The 22,556-nt window shown below is 34.8% G+C and overlaps 3 protein-coding genes across 5 annotated transcripts; 2 read left to right on the top strand and 1 right to left on the bottom strand.

The window, feature by feature from the left end:
- The first annotated feature begins 5,495 nt into the window (after nt 1-5,495).
- On the top strand, nt 5,496-10,763 carry LOC132175863 (PGR5-like protein 1A, chloroplastic). 3 transcript variants are annotated; one of them, XM_059587938.1, is made up of 11 exons: nt 5,497-5,926; nt 6,221-6,336; nt 6,475-6,571; nt 6,674-6,774; nt 7,366-7,422; nt 7,861-7,937; nt 8,304-8,355; nt 9,239-9,349; nt 9,654-9,751; nt 9,904-9,979; nt 10,471-10,763. In XM_059587938.1, exons 1-10 carry the CDS (start codon nt 5,725-5,727, stop codon nt 9,971-9,973), a joined length of 981 nt encoding a protein of 326 aa, XP_059443921.1. In that variant the 5' UTR covers nt 5,497-5,724; the 3' UTR covers nt 9,974-9,979; nt 10,471-10,763. The 3 variants fall into 3 exon arrangements, with proteins under 3 accessions (XP_059443924.1, XP_059443921.1, XP_059443922.1); XM_059587939.1 differs by having other exon boundaries at nt 10,445-10,763; XM_059587941.1 differs by lacking the exons at nt 9,904-9,979; nt 10,471-10,763 and having other exon boundaries at nt 5,496-5,926; nt 9,654-9,755.
- A 1,182-nt stretch (nt 10,764-11,945) lies between these two features.
- On the bottom strand, nt 11,946-15,803 carry LOC132176739 (histone deacetylase complex subunit SAP18-like). The gene is made up of 6 exons (XM_059589024.1): nt 15,611-15,803; nt 15,419-15,451; nt 13,060-13,170; nt 12,876-12,971; nt 12,378-12,452; nt 11,946-12,283 (listed from the first exon to the last, which is right to left on the bottom strand). The coding sequence occupies exons 1-6, from the start codon at nt 15,761-15,763 to the stop codon at nt 12,251-12,253; spliced, it is 501 nt and encodes a 166-aa protein (XP_059445007.1). The 5' UTR covers nt 15,764-15,803; the 3' UTR covers nt 11,946-12,250.
- A 2,087-nt stretch (nt 15,804-17,890) lies between these two features.
- LOC132174371 (expansin-A7-like) lies at nt 17,891-20,080 on the top strand. Its single transcript, XM_059586037.1, has 3 exons — nt 17,891-18,053; nt 18,521-18,836; nt 19,768-20,080. The coding sequence occupies exons 1-3, from the start codon at nt 17,891-17,893 to the stop codon at nt 20,078-20,080; spliced, it is 792 nt and encodes a 263-aa protein (XP_059442020.1).
- The last annotated feature ends 2,476 nt before the right edge of the window (nt 20,081-22,556 follow it).

Here is a 22,556-nt window from a genome sequence, read left to right as displayed (position 1 = left end):
ATAGGTCCTCAAGGTATGTCAAAATAACAGTTTACCTCATGAAATCAATTTTTGTTAAGTAATTAACAAAATATGTCACTTTGCCATGTCATAACCAATAAAAACGCGACACATGTTATTATTAATTTCAGACTTTCAAAAATAAAAATTAGGATTTTACATCATTTTACGACGCCATCTAAGATTACATATTAACCCTCATTTCACGACATACTGCTACAGTAAATTAACCTAATACCTTATGTCCCCAAAATTTTACCTCGTGCGTAACCCTTCCTCATCTTCATCTTTCTCAGCCACTTCACAAAATGCGATCATCAAATTCTGACAAAATGCTCCCAAATCGTGGTGAGAGAGATGAAAATGAGTTAGGGTTATGCACTGAATAAAATTTTAGGGATAGAAAAGATTAGGTTAATTTATTATAGTAGTATGACGTGACAAAGTAACGGATTTTGTTAAGTTACGTAAAGGAAATTGATTTTAGAGAGTAAAATGTTATTTTGGTCTACCCCAAGGACTTATCAATTATTTTTTATACTATATGGGGTGGTTTGTAATTTAGGTCAACTACAGGGACCTATAACTTATTTTTTATACCGCATGGAGTTATTTGTAATTTAGGGCAACCACATAGACTAATTGTGCATTTATATATATATATATATATATATATATATACATGAAATGACTTTGTTTTTGTATTTAAATATATATAAAAATTTAGAAATGATGTCATATGTAGTAGGGTATTATCATATTACTATATAAATGACGTCGTTTTGTTTTGTTTTGTTTTTTTTTTGTTTTAAAAAGCTGTTAGCAGTTATTAAGATTATTAACCGCTAACCGCTGGTTAACCACCGCATAAGTAGTTAGCAGAGGCGATTAGTAAATTTTACTAACTGCCTAGGTGATTACAGTTAGTGATTATAACCAATAACCGCTACCTGTAATAAAACCAACATATAACAATGTCAAACAACCCATGTGTTTTTTAGAGGGTTCAAACATGCATACTTTCCAGAAATTTGATCTTTATGTTCCCAGTTTCCCAATCTGTGGGCTGGCGGGAGGGTTGAACGAATATGGAAGAATGAGCTGGTAGGTGGTCACTCGTGTCTGCAACTTTCAGTCAGCAGTTCTATCTGCCTTAATTACTGTTTTTCTTTTCGTTTTCTCCATCCCTGGCCTACTTCTTTGCCTTTATTTCATGCCCACTTGATTTTGGGAGGTTATATATACATATCGAGGCTTTAGTTGGGGGTCTTGGGCTTTAATTATATATGCCAAAAGTTAGGAGAATTGAAGACCTTAATTTCCTGTTAATTTTGAGATCAACTCTATAGAAGGGATGGTAGGTTTTCCACAAAGTTTATTTCAAAGGAATCTATAATTATAAGGGTTTGAAATTCTATAAATCCAGGACTTTTTATACCACTAGGAAGAATGAAGAGCCATGCACCTTAATTTTAATTAATGTATACTTTTTGTTTAGTGAATGCCCACAGAAAGATCGACGAGTTACGTGGGTTTTTTTTTTTTTTTTTTTTTTCCTTAAATTACCAATTATCTTAAAAATTTAAACTGATAAAAAATAATTTTTTTAATAATTTAATTAATATCCTAAACGTATTCCACATGCTTCTTATTTAAGCCTAGTAAGAGCATTTCCAGCAGAGTTAGGTATTTTACTTAGTGAAAAAGTACAATTTTTTACTTTAGCTATTATTTTTTCACTACACACTCGAACAGATTCTCTATTTCATTCTCTACTTGCTTTAAAATATTATTTCTTATTTTTTTTTTATTATATTATTACCAACACTTAATTAAAGGAAAAAACAAACACATATATAGAAATCATTCATAAAAACAAAAATAAACACATATAAGGAACATTTATCTCACATGCAAGTACTAATTCTTAAAATTAATAACATACATAAATTTTTTCATCCAACTGCAATTGCTTTGTTTCCATCCGTGTATTTCCATGAAATAAATTTTTTTCTGCATTCAATTTTTTCATCCAATTGTGTGAAGAAATTTTGTGAGCGAGAAAGATAAATTTTGTATGAAGAAATTTTGTGTTTGAGAGAGAGGCGTAGCAAATGTGAAGCGGTGTTTAGAAGAAATAAAAAATGTTTGGTGAAAAGATGTGAAATAAATAAACAATAAACAAAAGAAAAAAATAAACAATATTTTATTTATCTAGCATACTACAGTGAATAGTCCCAAATTGCTATTCACTGTAACAATGTAGATATTCTAGCTAATGGCAAGTTACTCTGTTAGAGCTAAAAATAGAGCAATAATAATTAAATATAAGTATTTTAGTTAAGCTGTTAGAGATGTTCTAAAGGTTGAATCAATTTATTTAAAGGGTTTTTCTGCTTTTCTTCTTTTCTTATTAAATAATAAAATAATAATAATAAATCTATATTGGACCCTAATGTGGACCTGTGGTGGAGCTTACCTGCCATCAATTGAGTGGGGTGGTTGACTCGTAGTAGTGATTGGAGTAGAATATTCTTAGTTTCCAGAGGGCTAAAGTTGGTTAGGTTGAAATTCACAATAATTATTTATATAAATAAATCATTACCAATTTTGAATCTTTGATGGTTAATGTAAAAAAGTCTATGTGGAACCCAGCCTCCTCCGACAAACCAAAATTTAGACTTTTTTAATTTTTAATTTTATTATTTTTTTAAATTGAAAAATAAGAAAAAAGTTGGCCTAAAGTTGAGGCTATCTCATTCCTCAATTCTATTTATTTCATCTGTAAAAGTTATCAATTTGAACCATATTTCACAGTTTAAACTTTTATTTCAATTAAATATTTCACACGTATAAGGATGAATATTAAAATATTAATTAAATTATTAATGAATGCGGAAAAAAATTTCCAAAAGGAAAAAAAAAAAAGAACACACTACAAAAAACTGTAATATTAGTGACGTGGTAACTGTTAACTAATTTTTGCCACGTCACCATGTGGTGACGTGTCAATTTCTGACACGTTACTAAAAACTTTGTTAATGTGTTACTTTTAACATGTCACCAAATGGTTAATAGCCTTGACATGTTACTAACGGTCCGTTACAAATAAATAAAATTCTTGTAATGACATGGAATCTCAATTCATTCCCCTTACTTGCTCATGTGGCACAACTACGTCCAAAAAAAAACAAAACAAAATTGCACAAACTCTCTCCCAATAAGCACCACCCACTACACGGAAGGTGATCATTGCAACCACCATGAGGGCTCTGTCACTTCTCATGCTTCTTGGTCGCATCGTCTCTGTTACGCCATCTCAAGCTGCCTTAAATGGCGGCCACTCTTTCAGCTTTTGTGTCAAGAATCTATATGGCTGTGTCATTCATTTGGCACATTATCTTTTAATTTATATTTTCTCATATTTATCCAATTGTATTGAAGCTTATTGTCGAGTTGTCCGACCATTTTTCTTTGTTTTGTGTTGATGTAATTGTCTTCTTCCCCTCCTTCCCTAAAATAAAATAAAAAATAAAAAATAAAATTTTTTTTAGTGACTTGTGTGAATAGAAACTTAGAAAGTTGATTAGTTATTTAGCTCTTGGGGCTTCTTTGATGATATTTTCCTAGTTCTTTGGTTGTTTTGTACCCTGCATGTGTTGCGCTGTTCTGGCGTACGTTTGTTTAGTCTATTGGGCCATCAGTTAATTTGATTAGACTCTGGTGGATTTTGTGTTTCTCTTTTGGGCCCTCTTGTTTTGTTGTTTTCTTCTCAAAATCTACATTAAATTCTGGTGGATTCTGGTAGACAGACTATATATATATATAACCATCTTTCTTAGGAGGTCACAGAATTTTCCATGTGATACAATTTTTTTTTTTTTTACGTGACTCCACACTCATCAATTGGTGCATTATTAACGAGACTTTTTTTTTTTTGTTTTTTTTGACATGTTCACGCAAGGGAATGTAGAGAGAGAGAGATTCGAACTAGTGACCTTTATTTCATGAGGCGTGGTTCACAGTCGATTGAGCTACTCCGTGAGAATATTATTAACGGGACTACCATGACAAAGTGCCTACTTATTTCAAATGTTCGAGTATGTAGAAATAGTAAATTTAATTATTTAATTAATATTTTAAGTTTTTTTTTTTTTTTTTAAAGGCTTACACTTTCTCTTAATAAATGAGACTGAATATGTGAAATATTTAATTGAAATAGAAGTGAATGATAGAGATAACGTTCGAATTTAAGACTTGTTTTGATACGATATTGAAGCATCATTTGTCTCAAAACCTTGAATTTTTAGAATAATTAGTGATTTAATATATTAATTTTTAGTTTGACGTGTAAGAAAAACTTCCATCACTTCTTCTTTTATATATATAGAGATAAATGCTAAAGACTATATTTTTATCCTTCAACTATTTCACAATATTGATATCGCAGTCTCAATCAACCTTTGGATTAGTCTTTATTAAAAGCAAAAAATTTAAAAGTTGGTTGGGACTACCACATAAGTAGGAGTAATGATTTAAAGATGACTAGAGTCCTCCCAAATGTATTGTGGCTTTGAAAATCACCATTGAATTTGAGACTATTATTATTGAATTTCGATTTATTGGTAATTTTAAAAGCTACATTACATTTGAGAGGATTCTAGTCATCCTAATATCAGTAGAGCTTGAAATTGAGAGTTTGAGAGGATCCAAATAGTGCAAATTTGAGAGGCAAAATTGTTCAAAAAAAAATAAAATGACAATTTTACCCTTCAAATTTGCACTAATTGGATCCTCTTTATTAAGTTCATTTGACATTGAGAGGATTTGGTTCCTACATCAATAATATAGGATACAAATATAGAAAATTATTGTTATCAATATTTTGCCAATATTTTACTTATTTCATCTTATAAATCAATCATTAAATTTGTGGACTTATATGGACCTTACATAAGTCAACGGTGGATCCTATAAATGTACTGGTTGATCTATTAAATTTGGAGGAGAATATATATATATATATATATATATATATATATATAGACAAATTATTAACATCAATTATTTTTAGGGTTGGATGATTTGCCATCAATTAGTTATAATCTCTAGCCTTAATCACACACATATATCCTTACAATGGGCTTTCCTTTTGTATATATATATATATATATATATATATATATGACTATGGGCTAAATAATGTTGCTCCCATTAAACATGGACCGGAAAAGAAGCATGTGAAGGCTCGGCCCAATAACGCCCACTACAACCCTTGGTCCAAACCAACCCGAGCAAAAAGCCCAATAAACAAAAAAATCTGGAAAATAAAAAGGACGGTAGGACCCACATGCCCACGTGATAACCATCCACATGTCAACCATAGTAGACATCCAAGATTTCCCACCAATATAAACAACAATCAAAGCGATGACGTGGCAGATATTGTCAAGACCAAAACATTTGTGAAACAAAAAACACCAAACAGCCGTTGCATTTCCCTCCACACATTCACCCGTTGCCTTATCTTTTGGGCTGTCTTTCTTTCCCTCCAAACACAGCCCCACGAAAACTCCCAATGCATCAGCATCATCATCATCAAAAATCACCCCCCCACCTGAAGACCATCAAACCCCTCGATCAGCAGCTCCACACCCACCATTGTAATACCTCTTCTTCTTCTTCTTCTTCTTCTTCTTCTTCAGCTCCACCCTTGCTCTCATAATGGCTAGCAAGTTATCCTTCACTTCAGCATCCCCTCGTTTACACACAACCCCCATTAAAAGACCCTTGGTTCCTATTTCTTCTGTTGTGTCTTCTTTATCTTCTTCTGCAAGGGTTCAGTCGGTTCAGTTCAATGGAAGGCATGTGTGCCTTCGACGCCGAGTTTTGCTGCTTTCCACCAAGGCCACTGCTGACCAACAAGGTGTGGATTAAAATTTTTAATTTACTATTGTTAGAGTAGATTAATATACTACTGAGACACGACGTGACAATAAAAATTAGTCATGGTTTTTCCTTTTTATATTTACTCCGAATTAAATAATTAAATTCTGGTGATTTAACAGTTAAGGATTATTTTCATTTAGTTGAGGGTATAGTTGTTAACTAATGGCATTAGATAATATTAGTTAGGAAGTGCTTTAATTTCTTTGCCTTGTTGCTTGGTTTCAATGAGAAAATCCATGTGCCGACTCTTTTTTGTCTTTTAATTTTTCAGACCAGGCTGAAGGAGCTGATATCGTCGACAGTAAAATCCTGCCATATTGTAGCATAGACCAAAAAGGGAAAAAGTCAATTGGTGAACTTGAACAAGAGTTTCTTCAAGCCCTACAAGTATTGTTTTGCTATCTATTGTATTGCTATATGATCCATAATAATTCTACCAAACAAGGGATAGAACAAATGTGTTAGCCTTTCCATTTCATGCTCAAAATTGATCTGCACATTTGTTGTTTCTGTTATGTCCTACAGTCATTCTATTATGAGGGAAAAGCTATAATGTCGAATGAGGAATTTGATAATCTCAAGGAAGAATTAATGTGGGAAGGAAGCAGCGTTGTCATGCTAAGTACAGACTCATCTTTATCAATGGAGCCTCAAGTTATATGTTTTTGAATTAATCAATATGTGAATCTCTAATAGGAATTTATTGGTTTATTACGTAATCCAGGTTCCGATGAACAGAAGTTTCTTGAAGCTTCAATGGCTTATGTGGCTGGGAAACCAATTCTGACCAATGAAGAGTATGATAATTTGAAGTTGAGGCTAAAGGTTTGTGCTTGAGTAGTGCAGATATAAATTAACATAAATGATCAAGTCTCTAATTGAGGAAGGATAGAAACTTTCGGACAAAGAGCAGAGAAGCATTATGAATAAACAAAGAATGTTCCTGGTTAGTTCCTCTTAGGATATGTAAGTAGCTGATTGCTTGTGAATCTACCAAGGTGTGATTGGTATTATGCTGTAGGAGTATCTAATTTTTACAGTTTAAAGCATGAAAAATAAGTTCTATATGTGGCAAGAAAGAAACTTACCTCAATACGATCTGCATTGTCGTGTCAGCAACCAAATTCTTGACTTTCTATATTGCAAGTAGTTAAAATTTGTTGAAATGGCTGAAGCACATTATTCACAAAAGGTATATCCTGGCAAATCATCCATTGGCAAAGAGAAAAGTAGAAAATATTTGTTTGAATTTTATTCAGAAAGAGTTAAGTGGGCATATAAGGCACTCCAATGGCAATTGTTCTTTGGTGTTTTCATGATTTTATTGTAGAAAAAAGAGTAGAAGTAAATCCTAAGTAAGCAGTATCAGTTTTCTGATTGAAAGTTATTTTGATTATTGGCTTAATTGTTTTTTAGATTGAAGGGAGTGACATTGTAGTTGAGGGTCCACGATGCAGTCTCCGAAGTAGAAAGGTAAGTGTTGATCTATAGTTGCTCTGCCTTTACATTTTCTGCTTGTGCATATGTGCATATAGACCATCCAGGACTTTGGAAATTGCAGTGGTGAAGACTGCAATGTTTAGTCACAAATATATCAGATGCCACCTACTCACCTAGGATCTTAATATTAACTTCAGTAATCTCGTGGGACTAATATCACTGAATCAACTGCTCAGATCAGGTGCATTGATGCACTAATTCAGTAGGAGTCCTGACTTAATTAGTATTTAAGTCTCCAGTCTTCTCTGCAAAAATGATTTACCTTGGCATGAGTTGTTAAAAGTTATCTACCAAGGGATACACTTGCTATTAGATTACTTCATTATACTTTGATTTGGTGCTTCAGCAAATAACTCTTTATATAGCTAGCAGATCTTGGCTTAATTGTACTGACTGACTTTCTTCCCACAGGTTTACAGTGACTTGACAGTTGACTATTTGAAGATGCTTCTGTTGAACGTCCCAGCGACGGTTGTTGCGTTAGGATTGTAAGTAACATGGTTTATTGAAATAATTTAGGTTAAAAATTCATGTGATGCTAACTGTCTCACAGAATTATCTGTGAGACTCTGAGATTAATTATTGTTTTTGTAGAGCTACTATTCACTGCTAGTTGTAAACGATTTGGATACTTACGGATATCTAAGACATGTGATCATCTTTATTTTATTTTTCTTCTCTTTTTTTTTCTATTTCTTTCATCTACTGGTTGTAAATGATTGAGATTCAACAACAATAACGGTAAAGGTCTATACATAAGGGATTCTGATCTTACAGTTGCTTACTAGTCATGAGGTCGTATATATATATTTTATCTAATAACAAATTAATTTTGTATTGCATGTGCCCACCAGGTTTTTCTTCCTTGATGATCTGACTGGATTTGAAATTACATATCTGCTTGAGGTATGTAGTTGAGATTGCATTTTACTTGTCTTGATGAAGCGTTAAAGTCAATAGACACAGTTCTAGGACTAACCACAAAAAAAATGAAGAAGAAAGAACTCACACTTTCTCATGTTCTTTAGCCCTTCCTCAGCAGTCAGCAATAGTGACTTACTAAATTTTTGTGCATTTGTCCCAAATTTAGCTAGGCCAATAATCCAAAACATAAATTATGGAACTAGGACCACATCGGTTTTTTTTTATTTGTAAAATGTTTAGGGTTCCACAGCCCCTTACAAATTAATGTGGCATCGACATGGCAAAATCACATCAGCCAATAAGGAGATTGTAGTAAAAGTTGTAGCATTACTAGCGGCACTCGTTTTATTCATCCTAGTGAGCCACAAACCGTGCATCTCAAAATTTTGAAATAAATGTCAGGACTGATCAGGTCCTCTTTGAACTTTGAAAAGTCATATACCTTGTTCAATAAGGATATTAAATTGGTTTGATTACTGGGAGCGGAAGTCTGTGTGTTGCACACATTCTTGTAGAAGATGTAGGGTGTTGATAACCCCCTCATTTTCATGAAATGCGCTGCTTTATACTCTCAAATTCTTGGATTATTTATGAACTATTCCCAATAATTACCAGCCAACTCAGAAAGTCAGAAAACTTAGTTTTCACATCAGAAATTCTAGTCTTTTTGGGAAACAAGAATGCTTATAGGTCTCAAAAATTCAAAATGCCCCTCTCTTTTCCTTTTTCTTTCTCTCAGCCATGCTAAAATCCAAAAGGGAAGAACGTTCATGAAATATTTTGTCCTACAATAACCCATTACTTTTTAACTTTCCTAGGTAAAACTTTACAATGCATGCTCTTTTTGTATAATGTTGAATTGCAGCTCCCCGAGCCATTCAGCTTCATTTTCACATGGTTTGCTGCTGTGCCCCTCATAGTTTGGCTAGCTCTATCACTTACAAATGTGATTGTGAAGGATTTTTTGATCTTAAAGGTAGTGTATTTGTCAACATCTCTTCTAAGATAAATAGAACAGCCCTATAGTGTTAGATCTAGATCCCTAATAATTTGCTATTTGAATTGCTAGTAATTTATACAGCAAATGTGAAAGTTCCTATGAGGCCTACCTGTTCAAATAGGTGGACGAATAGCTCAAAACTTATTTGGGCAGATGGACTTCATATTAATTCTCTTTCATTTGCTGTTCGAATTGCTAACAACTCGAACCCCAAAATTGTTGGGGATCTCTATCCCATGATGTTGTTCCATATTGCAACTAAAATAATATTCTTTTCTAGGGCCCATGTCCCAATTGTGGTACTGAGAATCTCTCCTTCTTTGGCACCATATTGTCAATTTCTAGTGGTGGCACCAGCAACAGTGTCAAATGTTCCAAGTAAGTGCAAAGATCCTTGTGGACTGCATGAATTGACTGGCCCTGTGATTTTACATTCATATACATTCCTGCAGTAATCTGGATATGATTTGTGAAAGAGGCAGGTTTGTATCCCATTGTTTTTAACTGTTTCAAGTTCAATTTTGTCTCAGTTGTGGAACTGAACTGGTGTATGACTCAAAAACACGCTTGATTACATTGCCAGAAGGAAGCCAAGCTTGATTGGAGGTACAACATACTTCATGTCTACTTCAACTTTCAGTTTTCTCCTAAAAATGGTCAGACAATTGAGCAGAAGACCAACTGCAAATTAGGGCTGACTGGACTATGGGATCTAGTTCTGGCTTAGGCCCACTTTCATTCAGCTTCCTAATTTGTAGGGCCGGGAGGCCCCTGATGGGCCCCACATCCCCTAGCAAGCCTCAAGCAGCAAAAGTCTGCACGGGCTCGTGGGTTCTATAAGAAGCCTCTCTTAATTGCATTTGGGATGGCTACAATTTGAGCAGGGGATTGTAGCCATTCTTGATCCTAATTTGCATGGGTTCCTTCTAAATCCATAATCTATCTTTCTTTCCACTTTCAATGCTTGTTTGCTTCGATTGTTCATAGTAAATTAAATATCCAGCGTAGAAAATGATGCTTGTAGATGATCATTGTTAATTGCCATCAAGCCAAGACACTGAAACAGCTCAGAATATATAATCCTCAAACTTGTGCAGGATCAATCCAGTTTTAAGGCAATACAACAGTTACTAACCTATGAAGTTGGAGATGAAGGGCTTCACGTATTGTATATACTCAAGAGTCATCGTTTGTTAAGGGGAAAAAAATTGCAGGTGTTTTACTCAACTGTTAGTTGCGTGTCAATGTGTATTTGTAATTATCCATATGCTCGTAATGTACACAAAATACAGGTTTATTCGGTGGAAGTGGAAGAGCGAACTGCATAACTTTGATGAAAATCCTAATTATAAAAAGCCTTGCATGCAAAAATTTTTAGCGACTTTTTTTACTTCTACTTGTTTCTCCCGATGAGACTCACTTGTCCGAGCATGACGTATATCTATCCAAATGAGTGCTCACGCAACTACTTGGACTGATACGCTGCATCAAAAGCCTCTAAGAGCATTCACAATAAACTCCCTATATGTGGTTTCCTTTCCTAAGTTTAGGAAAAATGTCAAAAAAATCACAAAAAGTCACCTACAACAGACTTCCTAAATGAGCCATAAACATTAGAATCGCTACATTGGAATACAATTGGATTCCACTGTAGTAATCCAATACATTATTATAATTATAAAATTTATCTCTTTCCTCTCACACTCGAGTCTTGACGCATTCTTTTTCTCCTCGCTTTTCTTCTTTGTTCAATGCTTCAAGCAAGTAGATTTCTCCTACTTGCATAGCCCCATCCTTGGAAAATCTTTGGTAACGTTCCCAACTTCCCACCACTCCACACGGCGCATACCAACATATCTTTCTTCTACAAAATCATAGACATCTCCTTCATTCAAAAATGAGTTTCTGCCACACCTTCAAAAATGGGTTTTTGCCATACCTTCACAATGGTATGTTTCATTCATAAATAGGTTTTTGCAAAATTATCGAAATATCCTTCATTCATAAATCATTGAAATCCTTCTTCTACTACCGAAACAACAACTTCCTTTGAAACAACATTTCTGGCTAGCGGAGACAAGAGAGACAGACAAGACAGAGACGAGAGAGAAAGTATAAGAGTTTCAAGAAAAAAAAAATACATTTGAAATAAAAATAATATTTTAATGATATAGAAAAATACTAAGGGAATTTGTTGTGAAGTATATTTGGATAGGAAAGCAAAAAGTAATTTAGATCCTTAAACTTAGAGAAAATGGTTAGATATCTGCTAGGAATGCTCTCACAATTGTAAGAAATTGCCTGCCATCAGAAACTGGGGATTTGCTGGGATCCCGATCCAATTCCAATCACATCATGACACTCTTATTCCAAGTTTAGAAGTTATCAATTTCTATAATGCAATCCATTAAATAGGAAAGCTACTTTTTCTGGCTTTTATCTTCTTTTTTCTTTTTCTTTTTCTTTTTTTTTTTCTCTTTTGCCTAGCAAAAAGCTGGTCCTCACAAACATTGTGCTGGAAGCTATAATCAGGGCTCAATGTCTGAGACAGTAGGACAATTGCGCTATAATCAGGGCTCAATGTCTCAGACAGTTGAACAATTGCCAGCTGAAAACACCTGGAATCGGGTACCAACAATGATACACCAAGGATGTTTGAGCAAACTATATTATAGAGTTCAACATTCTAAGATCATGCATTAATGCAGCTCCCACAAGCCATCCGGGAAATGTTAAAGCATTCAAAGATTTTAAACACGTTCTCATACAGATGGGATCAATAAACCTAATGCATAGCAACACCTCTCAAGTCAGTCTGGCAAAGATGCAATCTCAGAACAACAGCATAGCCACTTTATGCATCACCAACCTTTTCCTCTACAAGATTGCCACATCTAAGTAATCTCCAATCTACATATTCAAAATAAAAACAAGTCAACTCATCCGTATGGGACTTAATATACATGCCATGAATATGGATACAGATATGGGTAATTTATTTTACCTGGAAGCTAAGTTCACCCAATGACTTGCTGTCGTCTAGCCGTCTGCCGTTTCCATAAGAATGCGTCATCCCGACCTACTCATCCATAAACAAAATGTGTCATGCCCTTGGAGACCAAGATACGTGAAAGTTAATAGAAATAACCACAAAAACTTCTCAGTACATGTGCATGGTACATCTATGCCAATGTATTAATTATGACTAAAGGCTCAATTGCACCTCATTTTTTTTATCCATTTCCACCCATCACTAGTCTACTAGAATTAGATACCGCCTTCAAAGGACCAATTATGGGAAAATATCAGTATTATAAAACCCAGGCCGAAATTAGCGATCAAAACTTACATCAATCAGTGGACTGAAATTACTCTGTAAGCAGACTGCGAGCACATTCATGCAAATAAATGACAGATGATGCAAGAATATCTTTGCTGGTCTTACTGTATCTGCACTAACACATACATGTATGACCAGCTACATGAAAGAAGTAGCACGTACCACTCTCAACACAAAACGACCACGTTGATCAGGATATACAAAAGCAAAAGATAGTTTAGCATTTCTTCTCCTGGCCTCTGGAGCAACCTCTTTAACCTGACAAAGAACTAAAATCATCTAGAGAACAAATAAAACATCTAATTCAATGAAAGATGGGAGGGTTGGATCGGGGGGGTGAACATACGAGATCAGTCAATTCACGGAGTGTTGCATCTTTCCATGTATAAATTTGAACCTCATCCTTGGGTTCCTTTCCCCTCACTGCAAAATCCTCCTCACTATGATGACTTCCAATCTGCAGAAAGTTAAACCCAAACTAATTAAAGAAACCTTTCCAAAAAAGAGAATATGTAAACCTAGTAAAATCAGCATTTTAGATGAAAAACACACTACTCCACATATCCAACAACAAAAGACGGTTCTTTTTATACATTGAAAAAGTGAAAAAGGCATAGCATTAATATAAGGGAAGTGCACACAAAATATACAAACCACAGCAACATTGTATTACAAATTCTCCCCTTAAATTCCTGACGTCCCATTCGGGGCCACATCATACAGTGCTCCAAAGCCTTAAATTTGTGAGCTAATGAAGCTCAGCGAGCCTTGAAAATGATAAGAAGACCACCATTGTATCACCTTATCTACAAAGCCCACAGCCTACAACACATATTCTCGAACTTAAAATATCTTCTACCACCCTAAAAGCCGCCACAATCAAGAAGAATAGGAAAAGGGTCGGAGCAAAGTCTAAGCAATCTTTTATTTTTTTTAAAGACAAATCATAAAACTAGGCTTCCCATTCCGGAGAAACCTATCTATTCTTGACCAAGAGGGGGGATCTTGCTTGTTTGACCACATACGAGAACCTCTTACAAGGGGAATATTCATGAGACTCTGATCAAAAATAAAGTTAGGACTCCACTGTAACGGGATAAAAATGAACTTCACCCATCTTTTACTAGGAAATCAACTAAGCAAGCCAGCAAATTCTTCCCATAAAAACCTTCTATCACAATCGAAATTGGGCTCGTATACACCTGCGAAAGTCCAAGAGATAACTACCCCACACACTCTTCGATTTTCTCCATAACCCTCCTATCCCCCATAAGCAAGATACCACCAGAGAGGCCCCTGTAGAAGCTGAATAACAACACCAAACACATGTTGACAACCCCACAAACTACACACAACACAAACTGAAAATAAACTCCAATTTAGGTTCCTGCAAACAAATAATATATGTCTTCCACTGTCTTAGCAGGCTCCTGGCTCTCAAGCATTTATGTCCCCTCATTCAATCATCTCACATTCCATGATAACAACTTGGGCTTCGTAAAGAACCAATCAAACCCTCCTTTTGCCTCTACCACAGCTAGCACTACCACCTTTCGAGTCATAGTTGATGGAACAAGATAACCTTTCTACCATACTACATCAAAGAGCCCAAAGGTTATCAAACATTGACAATCCATAAGGATGAAAATAAGTTCTCGACCTAGTGTCAATGATGGCTTTAGATATAGTCCAATGTCCAATAATTTCATGCTGATTCACATGCTAAGGTAGAATAGTCTCATGATGCCACTTGGTTGAGAGCAATAAGAAAGAAGCACTAACTATGGCAGGGTTGCCAGGGCATTGTATGCTTCCATCTTCAAAGTGAACAAATGATCAAGTGATTAGGCCACAAATGCTTGTGAACACCAAGGAAGAGGAGAGAATAAACAGTGATGGAAGGGTGAGCTACTTAAGTGGTTTAGTGCCTTGATACATATTGATTTTGACTTCAGAAACCCACTTCATGAAAGAAAAGGGGGTTATCTGCTAAACCTTGTACTGATCCTACGCATCGCTTGTCATTTGTTACCAACAATAGTTGACTCTTGACAGCCAAAGATGTCTAGACATCATTCCTTGTATAGGGAGAAAGGAGTAATTTGAACACACAGCTCGCACAGTTGGTTGGCAGTCTAGGTCAACTGACTAAACCCTAAATGCAAGCCAGCAAGCTCAAACATATTTTCTAGTCAGCAAGCAGCCAGAGACTTTTGTGAGTGAACCTGCAAATCAGTAGCTTTATGGGAGTAACCTCCTATTTTCATACCAAAAACTCAAATGAAGCTCATCTCTTTCGTATTAGAGATATTTCTGGCTCAGGTTTTCCTAAAGCCGATATCAGTTTTTTGCCCACTAACAACAGAAAACTATACTATGGAGCTGCTCTAATATTGTGCCTGATTCACCATTACAAAACCCATATGGAGCTCTTTAGGAAAATACAAAAGTTGTAAAAACATTGAATGGTTAAATCCACCCTTTACTATGAGTTTAAGCTTTTGGCACAACTAGCAATTTAAAGGTTAAATTCACCCTTTCCTATCCACCTAAGCATTTGGGACAACTGGTAATATAACACTAAGCAACATAGTTCAGTTCCCTAGTTCTCTTCTGCTCTCAGCTTTTATCAGCAGAACAGAAAAAATGTACATTTCACCCAGAAAAAGATCAATTTTACGGTAGTGAATAAAATTTTCCCATACCTTGGTGAAAACTCGGAGCAACAGAGGGCAAGTCTGCATTTTTTCATGCAAAAGAAAGAAATCAATAGAGATCTATACAAATAAATTAACATAATCGGCAGTGTCATAGTAAACTCCAAATTACTATTTGCTGTAAACAAACCCAAGAGAAAGCGTAGAGAGAGAGAGAGAGAGAGAGAGAGAGAGAGAGACCTTTTCGCGATCGACGGGTTCGAAGCGTGGGCGAGCTAGGGGTGGTGCCCTGGACTGAAGACCCTCGGGTGGCGGGAGGGGTCTGGTCGAATTGGGTCTGCCCTGGGGTTGAGCGGCTGCAACCATTTTCGCGTCTCTGCCTCTCTTGTCCATTACCTTTCTCTTGCGTCTCTGCGTTTCTCATTCATGTTTTACATTTCTTGTACTATATGGGCTTATCAATGGGCTTTCCTTTGGCAAGCCTCTTTTCCCCTAAACTTCACTTTAATCACTTCAATTTTATTGTTTTTACAATATCTCATAAAATTTAGAAATTTCCAATTTAGTGTATTAAACTTTATAAAATTTGTAATCTCACTCCTACATTAGAAATTTACAAAAAACTCTAACAGAGTTGTGGGAAATCCCCAAAATGCCACTACATTTCTTTTTTCTTTTTTTTCTCTTTTTTTTTTTTTTTTTACAGAAAATTCTACTATTGATCTCTGGATTAGAGAAAAATGATTGTTGTCGAGTAATGCTACTCTGTACACACTTTTACTCTCACACCTTTAAATGCACACACACCATGATATGACGCTAAAATTTAGTAGTGATTCATCCTCAAGACAATAGTGATTCATTTGGGAGTATAAGAATGGGAGTATGTGTAGGATTACTCTCCATTTTCCAAATTGCTTACCACTTAAGGACCAATGGTTCACATTTCTAAGAGAAAGAAAGTTCCTACAAACCAACCTTTAAAAGTGATATGTGTCTTTAGCATGTGAGAAATACATATTTTTTTAATGACATGTGTTTCTCGCGTGCTTTTTTAATAGCTTAAAAGACACGTGTCGCTTTTAGAGATTAGTTATCAATTCATAATAATTCTTTGCCCTCTCTGTATTCCGATTTTCCTAAAAATATCTTCTTCTTCTTTTTTGATATGTCCGCACAAGAGGGGGGAGGAGAACTCGAACTAGTAACCTCCGCTTCATTAGGCGTGGTCCCAATTGATTGAGTTACCTCTTGACCACAAAAAAATATATATATCTTTTTGAATTAAGCATCGAAGGCTCCCGCTAACCTTTCGGGCCGGGGTCACTCTTTAGCCTTACCTATGATTTTATCTAGTGAGCATGCCTTTAACTGATTCTGATTCAAGTTGAGTCATTTATAAAGGCATACTTCCTCCTCTTCTTCTTCTTCTTCTTTTTTTTTTTTTTTTTTTTTTTTTCCGAATACCTGGAATCTGAAAAAATCCAACCACCTGATGTGCGCGTTGTTACCACAGGTTACTTTAAATATGAGTGCTGGAATCATTAAAGCAAATTAATTATTTCAGTCCTTAATCCTTGGAATTGGACTAGTCAGCCATTTGACTGCTTTTCCAAAAAGTGGTAACGATTGTCTCATCTTTTACTAATTGTGAGAGCAACGGTAATGATATTCTTCATTCTTCCTCATTTTATATTACATGTTTTGAGCGATTTTTTCATTTAAAAAAAAAAAAAAAAAAAAAAAAAATATGTCATATCAGCCGATGTAAAAGATCCGTAATTGATGAACGTGAATATGAGAATTACTCAAAAGAAAGAACAAAACAAAAAGTGAGAGAGAGAAGCAAAAAATGACTAGTCAAGTTTTGAGGCTCCCTAAAATTACTTATAGAGCTCATCCAACAATTTGATATCTGAATTGCTAGCAATTCGGGCGAACCCGTATGGGACTATTTATCTTAGCAGATCTCAGACTAACAATTCAAACAGCAAAATTATAATTAGGGATCTCTATATCTCTCAATAAACAATGGAAATAAAACTTATCACTAATGAATACTTTTATAATTCGAGGACAATTAACTCCCCCAATAAACCTAACATTTTGCAATTAATGTCAAAATTTTAATATATATAGCAGTTTAGGAGAGAGCTCAGGGCTTGTTGATACATGCTCGCACGTCCCCAAGTTTAGGCCACAAAAATTTAATAATGGCAAAGTGAGATGCCCAGCCATTAAGGGCTAAGGAATTTTCCCTTGGCAAACATATGTGGAGATACCAAATCCATTTTTAATAATAACAAACACAAAACTCTTGCTCCAACATTCTTTTAAGCTCGACGACTATCTTCGTGAGGGCCACGAAGAGCCAGATTGTTCTTTAATAATGCTTATTATTGGGCATTATATATATATATATATATAGAAGTTTAGCATGTTGAAGTCAATATAGGCATAATATTGTTTGCACCAAGTGATCATCATCACGAAGGTGATCCTGAGACGTCATATCCAGGCATGGCTGCGGCTTCCCTTGATCAATCATGGAGCTTTAGATTCTTCTTGTTGATGGCCTCTATACTGGCAATCAGCTGCAAGTCGTCCGCCGCCTTCCGGCCAAGCCTATGGCAGCTCGCCCACGCAACTTTTTATGGTGACGAGACAGCCTCTGCGACCATGGGTATGTTACATTATTCACATCGATCACGTGTATGGCCTTTAGTAGCTAAATGATCTTCTCAATTTCATTTGAAATTGATAGTGTTCATTTCTCTATTAAATGTACAAAATTTAAATCTCGATCAAATGATGAATATTGTCAATATCAAATTAATAATCGTTTGTTAATACTTTTTTAAGGCATTTTTGTGTTTTTATTTGAAAAAATATTGTAATATGACATAAATGTGAAAATAGTTATAAGCGTGTTGTGAGTATTTTGTGATTTAGGTTATTTGTTAATATTTTTGTTTCGAAAAAAAAAAAAAAAAGTGGAAAGGAAAATAATTTAACAATCAAAGGTTATTTCTTGATTTGGTTGCCAATAAAAATAAATAAATAAATAAAAAATAAAAAACAAACAAACAAATATATATATATACTGTTATTAATTTTAATGTGGAAAATACATAAATTTATGGTTGACAGGAGGAGCTTGTGGGTATGGAAACTTGTTCGCTACTGGTTACGGAACAGACACAGTAGCCTTAAGCTCAACTTTGTTCAACAATGGCTACGCCTGTGGGACTTGTTACCAGATTAAGTGTTTTCAATCTCAGTGGTGCTACGGATCGGTCCCATACATCACCGTGACGGCGACCAACCTTTGCCCGCCAAATTGGTCTCAGGACTCCAACTCCGGCGGGTGGTGCAACCCCCCTCGAACCCACTTTGACATGTCCAAGCCTGCTTTCATGAAAGTTGCAGAGTGGAAGGCTGGCATTATCCCTGTCATGTACCGCAGGTATATAACAAGTAAAGTACTACCCGTTTCTTCATGGGTTAATTAAACTAGTGTTTTTAAACAAAATTATAGAAAGTATTTTGCTTGAGAGTATGTTTTTTTGAAAAAAAATAAAATAAAATGGGAGTTTGAAAACGTGGAAAAAAAATTAATGTTTTTAGGCAGCAAGCAAGGGATGCATTTTTAACAAATAGTAATGCTATTCTTTACACCCATTTATCACTCACTAATGTGCAATAAGTAGCTTATCAAATGAGTAAAAAAATAAAAAGGTAGCTTATCATATTAGCCACTTAAAAATTGATGTGAAATGAATGTGATAAGTGAGTGTTAAGAATATCATTTTTTAAAATAAAAAAAAAACACATGATTTTAAGGTTGAATTGTGTTTTAGTTGGGGGTGGCAATTTGTCTTTGCTATCATGTTTGAGTTGTGTTAACGAACAGGTATAAGACTGGCGATATAGGCCAATCACAACCTGACCCATTTAATTAAACATGTTAGACAACTTCTCCACTCTAATCCATTAATTTCGTGTTGAGTTCATATTACATTCACAAGTCAAGTAAAAATTGTCAGCCCTTATGTCACATGTCAGGTTTAAATTGTGTTGAGGCATAGATATAAAATTATATAAGTCAACTCTAACCTAATTCATTTATTTAAACGGGTCCAAACCTTTCAATCCTAACTTACTAATTTCATATTGGATTTGTGTCAGATTTGCGAATTGTGCCAAAATTGTCAAAAATGGAAAGAGCAGCTGTATGAGCCCTTTTAAAAAAGCACGTTTTCATTAATTGTATTTTGAAATTGTTATTTTTTCTCTGCTAAACCAAACGACACTAATTCCCCTTTAAAAAGAAAAAATATATCTTAGAAATAAATCTCCTGGAAAAACTTGTTCATAGCTCCATGTGTTTGTTGTAGAGTGCCATGCCAAAGGGCTGGAGGGCTTCAATTCTCTTTCCAAGGAAATGGGTACTGGTTGCTGGTGTATGTGATGAACGTTGGAGGTGCCGGAGACATTGCTCAGATGTGGGTGAAAGGAAGCAAAACGGACTGGATAAGCATGAGCCACAACTGGGGAGCATCGTACCAGGCATTTGCTGCTCTGGGAAGCCAATCTCTTTCTTTCAGGCTCATCTCATACTCTACCAGGGAGACCATAATTGCATGGAATGTTGCCCCTGCAAATTGGAATGTAGGATTGACTTATCAGGCCACTGTGAACTTCCATTGATTCATTTACACCAATGGTTTTTGAAAATGGTGACAATTGAGGCCTATTTAGGAAAGGCAATCTGTAACATCATGCTTTACTTTAATTCCTTTTTTATTTCGTTCTTTTTTGTGCCTGTTCTACTTCTGAGCACGTTTTAACTTTCCAGTTTGCCAAAGATGACTATAATTATAAGACTTTTATGTGTACATGGTATTGATTCACAAGCTATCTCCACTTCAAGACAATGGGAATTCGATCTATGACGTTTTTAATTGTATACTTTTAATGGTAATTATGAACTGTCACATTAATTTGTAAAACAATTATAGTAAAAATTATAGTATTCAAAGCATTTTCTTTCTAGTAGTTTTGTGGTTTTTGGTTATTAATTATGAAAATGGAGAAGTGTTGATTGGAAATTGAGAGATAGGAAATGTAGTAGTGCTAATAGAAGTCTTCTATTCATTACTTTATGTAACATCGAGAGTACTACAACTTTACCTACAAGTACTTTTAATACAAACTAACGTAATAATCCATAGTTGGAGATCCCGATTTATTGTTAAGAGGATGTCTTAAAGGATGAGAATTTCATATTATTAGGCTGTTCAAATTTCTAATAACAGGGAATCTCAATTCTATATTAAAAGATTTCTTTAGTACTTTCTATAAGCCTTGTCCCGAGTGTAGCTAGAAAGCATAAAATGTTGGGCCACTCCTATGCCACACAAATATGTTGCACACCCCAACTCAGTAATTTTTCAAGATTTCCTTGTTTTATTTTATTTTGGATGAATAACTTTACCAGTACCCTCAGAAGAAACCACCCACAATCGAAACCAATAAGTGGGAGAGAGAGCCCACGCTTTACAGGACCTCATGACATATATAAGTAGAAAAGAAGCACACTACCCAATTACACTCACATTTTTCCCTAGGCCAACATTTTGCCCTTTCAGCAGTTTTCAATTGTAACTTAAGCATCGGAGCTACTTCTATCAGTATTTTGATGAGCCTTTCTCTAATGCATTTATATTTGCCTGCCTTGCAAGTCTCTTAAATCAAGCGTTTAGTGTATAGTTATTGAATTAATAATATGCTTGAAAATAACCATCTTCGAGAGATTATTGCGGTCTATATATATATATATATATATATATATATATATATATCCGCAATAATCATCTATTCCTTCTTAAATAATTCTCTTAATTTCCATTCTCTTCTTTTCCAAACTCCCATTACATATTTGCACGATCTGACGATCCCATATATTTTATCAGCCCTTGCACGAATGCTATAAATAATTATTCCCTTCATGAATTATGTGAAGGAATTAAATACTTGGCTACATATTAGGAGGAATCTCATTAAAGTAAAAATATTTGTAGTTTTTCCCCCTAGATTTAATATGCCCTTTCCACCAACTTTAATATTTCACTTCTGAAATGCTTTCAAATTTTGATAATCTAAACTGGTAGCTACATGTTTATACCTTTATAATGTGCACATTGGCAACCATATCACCATTAAAGAGCTGTCTTAATAATAGAGGCATAGATAGCTAGGGATGCAGAACAAAGCAGACAGGCAACAAGAAAATTCTGTCTGTGTCTCTATATAATGTTCCTGGATGACATGGACATAAATAACTAAGGGCTCCACTCAAATAACTAGGTATGCTTTTCATAACTTACTAATTGTCTTTGTTAAGGGTGCGTTTGAGATTACGATTTTGCAAGAATAATCTGCGTTTTTAAAAGATATTGCAAAATGTACAGTGTTTGGCATTGAGATTTAAAAATCACTTAATCTAAAATAGAAAAAGGATCTGCAATTTTTTTATAAACAGGTTAGGGGTGCTTATTTGAAAATGCGCGAATTTAAACCAAAATCATGATTTTGCATAACAAATATTTAATATTAAAAAAAAAAAAAGTATTTTCTTTTTTAACATGTTTTACTAAATGCCTTTGCAATTTTAAAAAGTAACGGTTTCAAAAGCGCAATTTTTAAAATTGTACTTATTACAACCGCAATTACAAACAGACCCTAAATCTCTCTTTCAAGATCATTATTAACTTAACCATTTGAGGCACTCCGTCGGCCCTTTGGAGGTCGGTTTGCCGCAATGATTTTCTCTTCTTTTACATGTACCTACTGTCTAGTCCGGCAGTGCAAAATTCTGCATTAGCACAAGAGAAGAAAAACATAACTTTGATATATGTAAAAGTTTCAGAAATTTTTATGTGAGAACATTCTTCATAAATCGAACCGATTGATATTCATGATTTTAGGTAGCCTCAAGAAATAAAAGATTGCTTCCAACTTTGAAATTTGATACAATTGTTGTGTATTAAAAGATGGGCATGCTTTTAATTAAGTTGAATACTTTATAGCACCGTCAAGTGTCTCAAGACAAATACCGACAAGATTAATTCAAAATCTAATCATAATTAGGCGCACAATAATTTATAATTTCTACTTTTAGTCA

This window comes from Corylus avellana, chromosome ca3 (assembly GCF_901000735.1).
Source record: "Corylus avellana chromosome ca3, CavTom2PMs-1.0".
Lineage (NCBI taxonomy): Eukaryota > Viridiplantae > Streptophyta > Magnoliopsida > Fagales > Betulaceae > Corylus > Corylus avellana.
Note: the sequence above shows the minus strand (reverse complement) of the source record. Positions and strands in the feature narration are given on the sequence as shown.

Coding starts and splice junctions, on each gene's coding strand:
- LOC132175863 (XM_059587938.1), top strand. CDS start 5,725: ATGGCTAGCAAGTTATCCTTCACTTCAGCATCCCCTCGTTTACACACA. Junction 7,423..7,860: donor GCAGTCTCCGAAGTAGAAAG/GTAAGTGTTGAT, acceptor TTCTTCCCACAG/GTTTACAGTGACTTGACAGT. Junction 7,938..8,303: donor ACGGTTGTTGCGTTAGGATT/GTAAGTAACATG, acceptor TGTGCCCACCAG/GTTTTTCTTCCTTGATGATC.
- LOC132176739 (XM_059589024.1), bottom strand. CDS start 15,763: ATGGACAAGAGAGGCAGAGACGCGAAAATGGTTGCAGCCGCTCAACCC. Junction 12,453..12,875: donor GTCGTTTTGTGTTGAGAGTG/GTACGTGCTACT, acceptor ATGGATGAGTAG/GTCGGGATGACGCATTCTTA. Junction 12,284..12,377: donor TGGGTGAACTTAGCTTCCAG/GTAAAATAAATT, acceptor TTGAATATGTAG/ATTGGAGATTACTTAGATGT.
- LOC132174371 (XM_059586037.1), top strand. CDS start 17,891: ATGGCTGCGGCTTCCCTTGATCAATCATGGAGCTTTAGATTCTTCTTG. Junction 18,054..18,520: donor GACAGCCTCTGCGACCATGG/GTATGTTACATT, acceptor TATGGTTGACAG/GAGGAGCTTGTGGGTATGGA. Junction 18,837..19,767: donor ATCCCTGTCATGTACCGCAG/GTATATAACAAG, acceptor TGTTTGTTGTAG/AGTGCCATGCCAAAGGGCTG.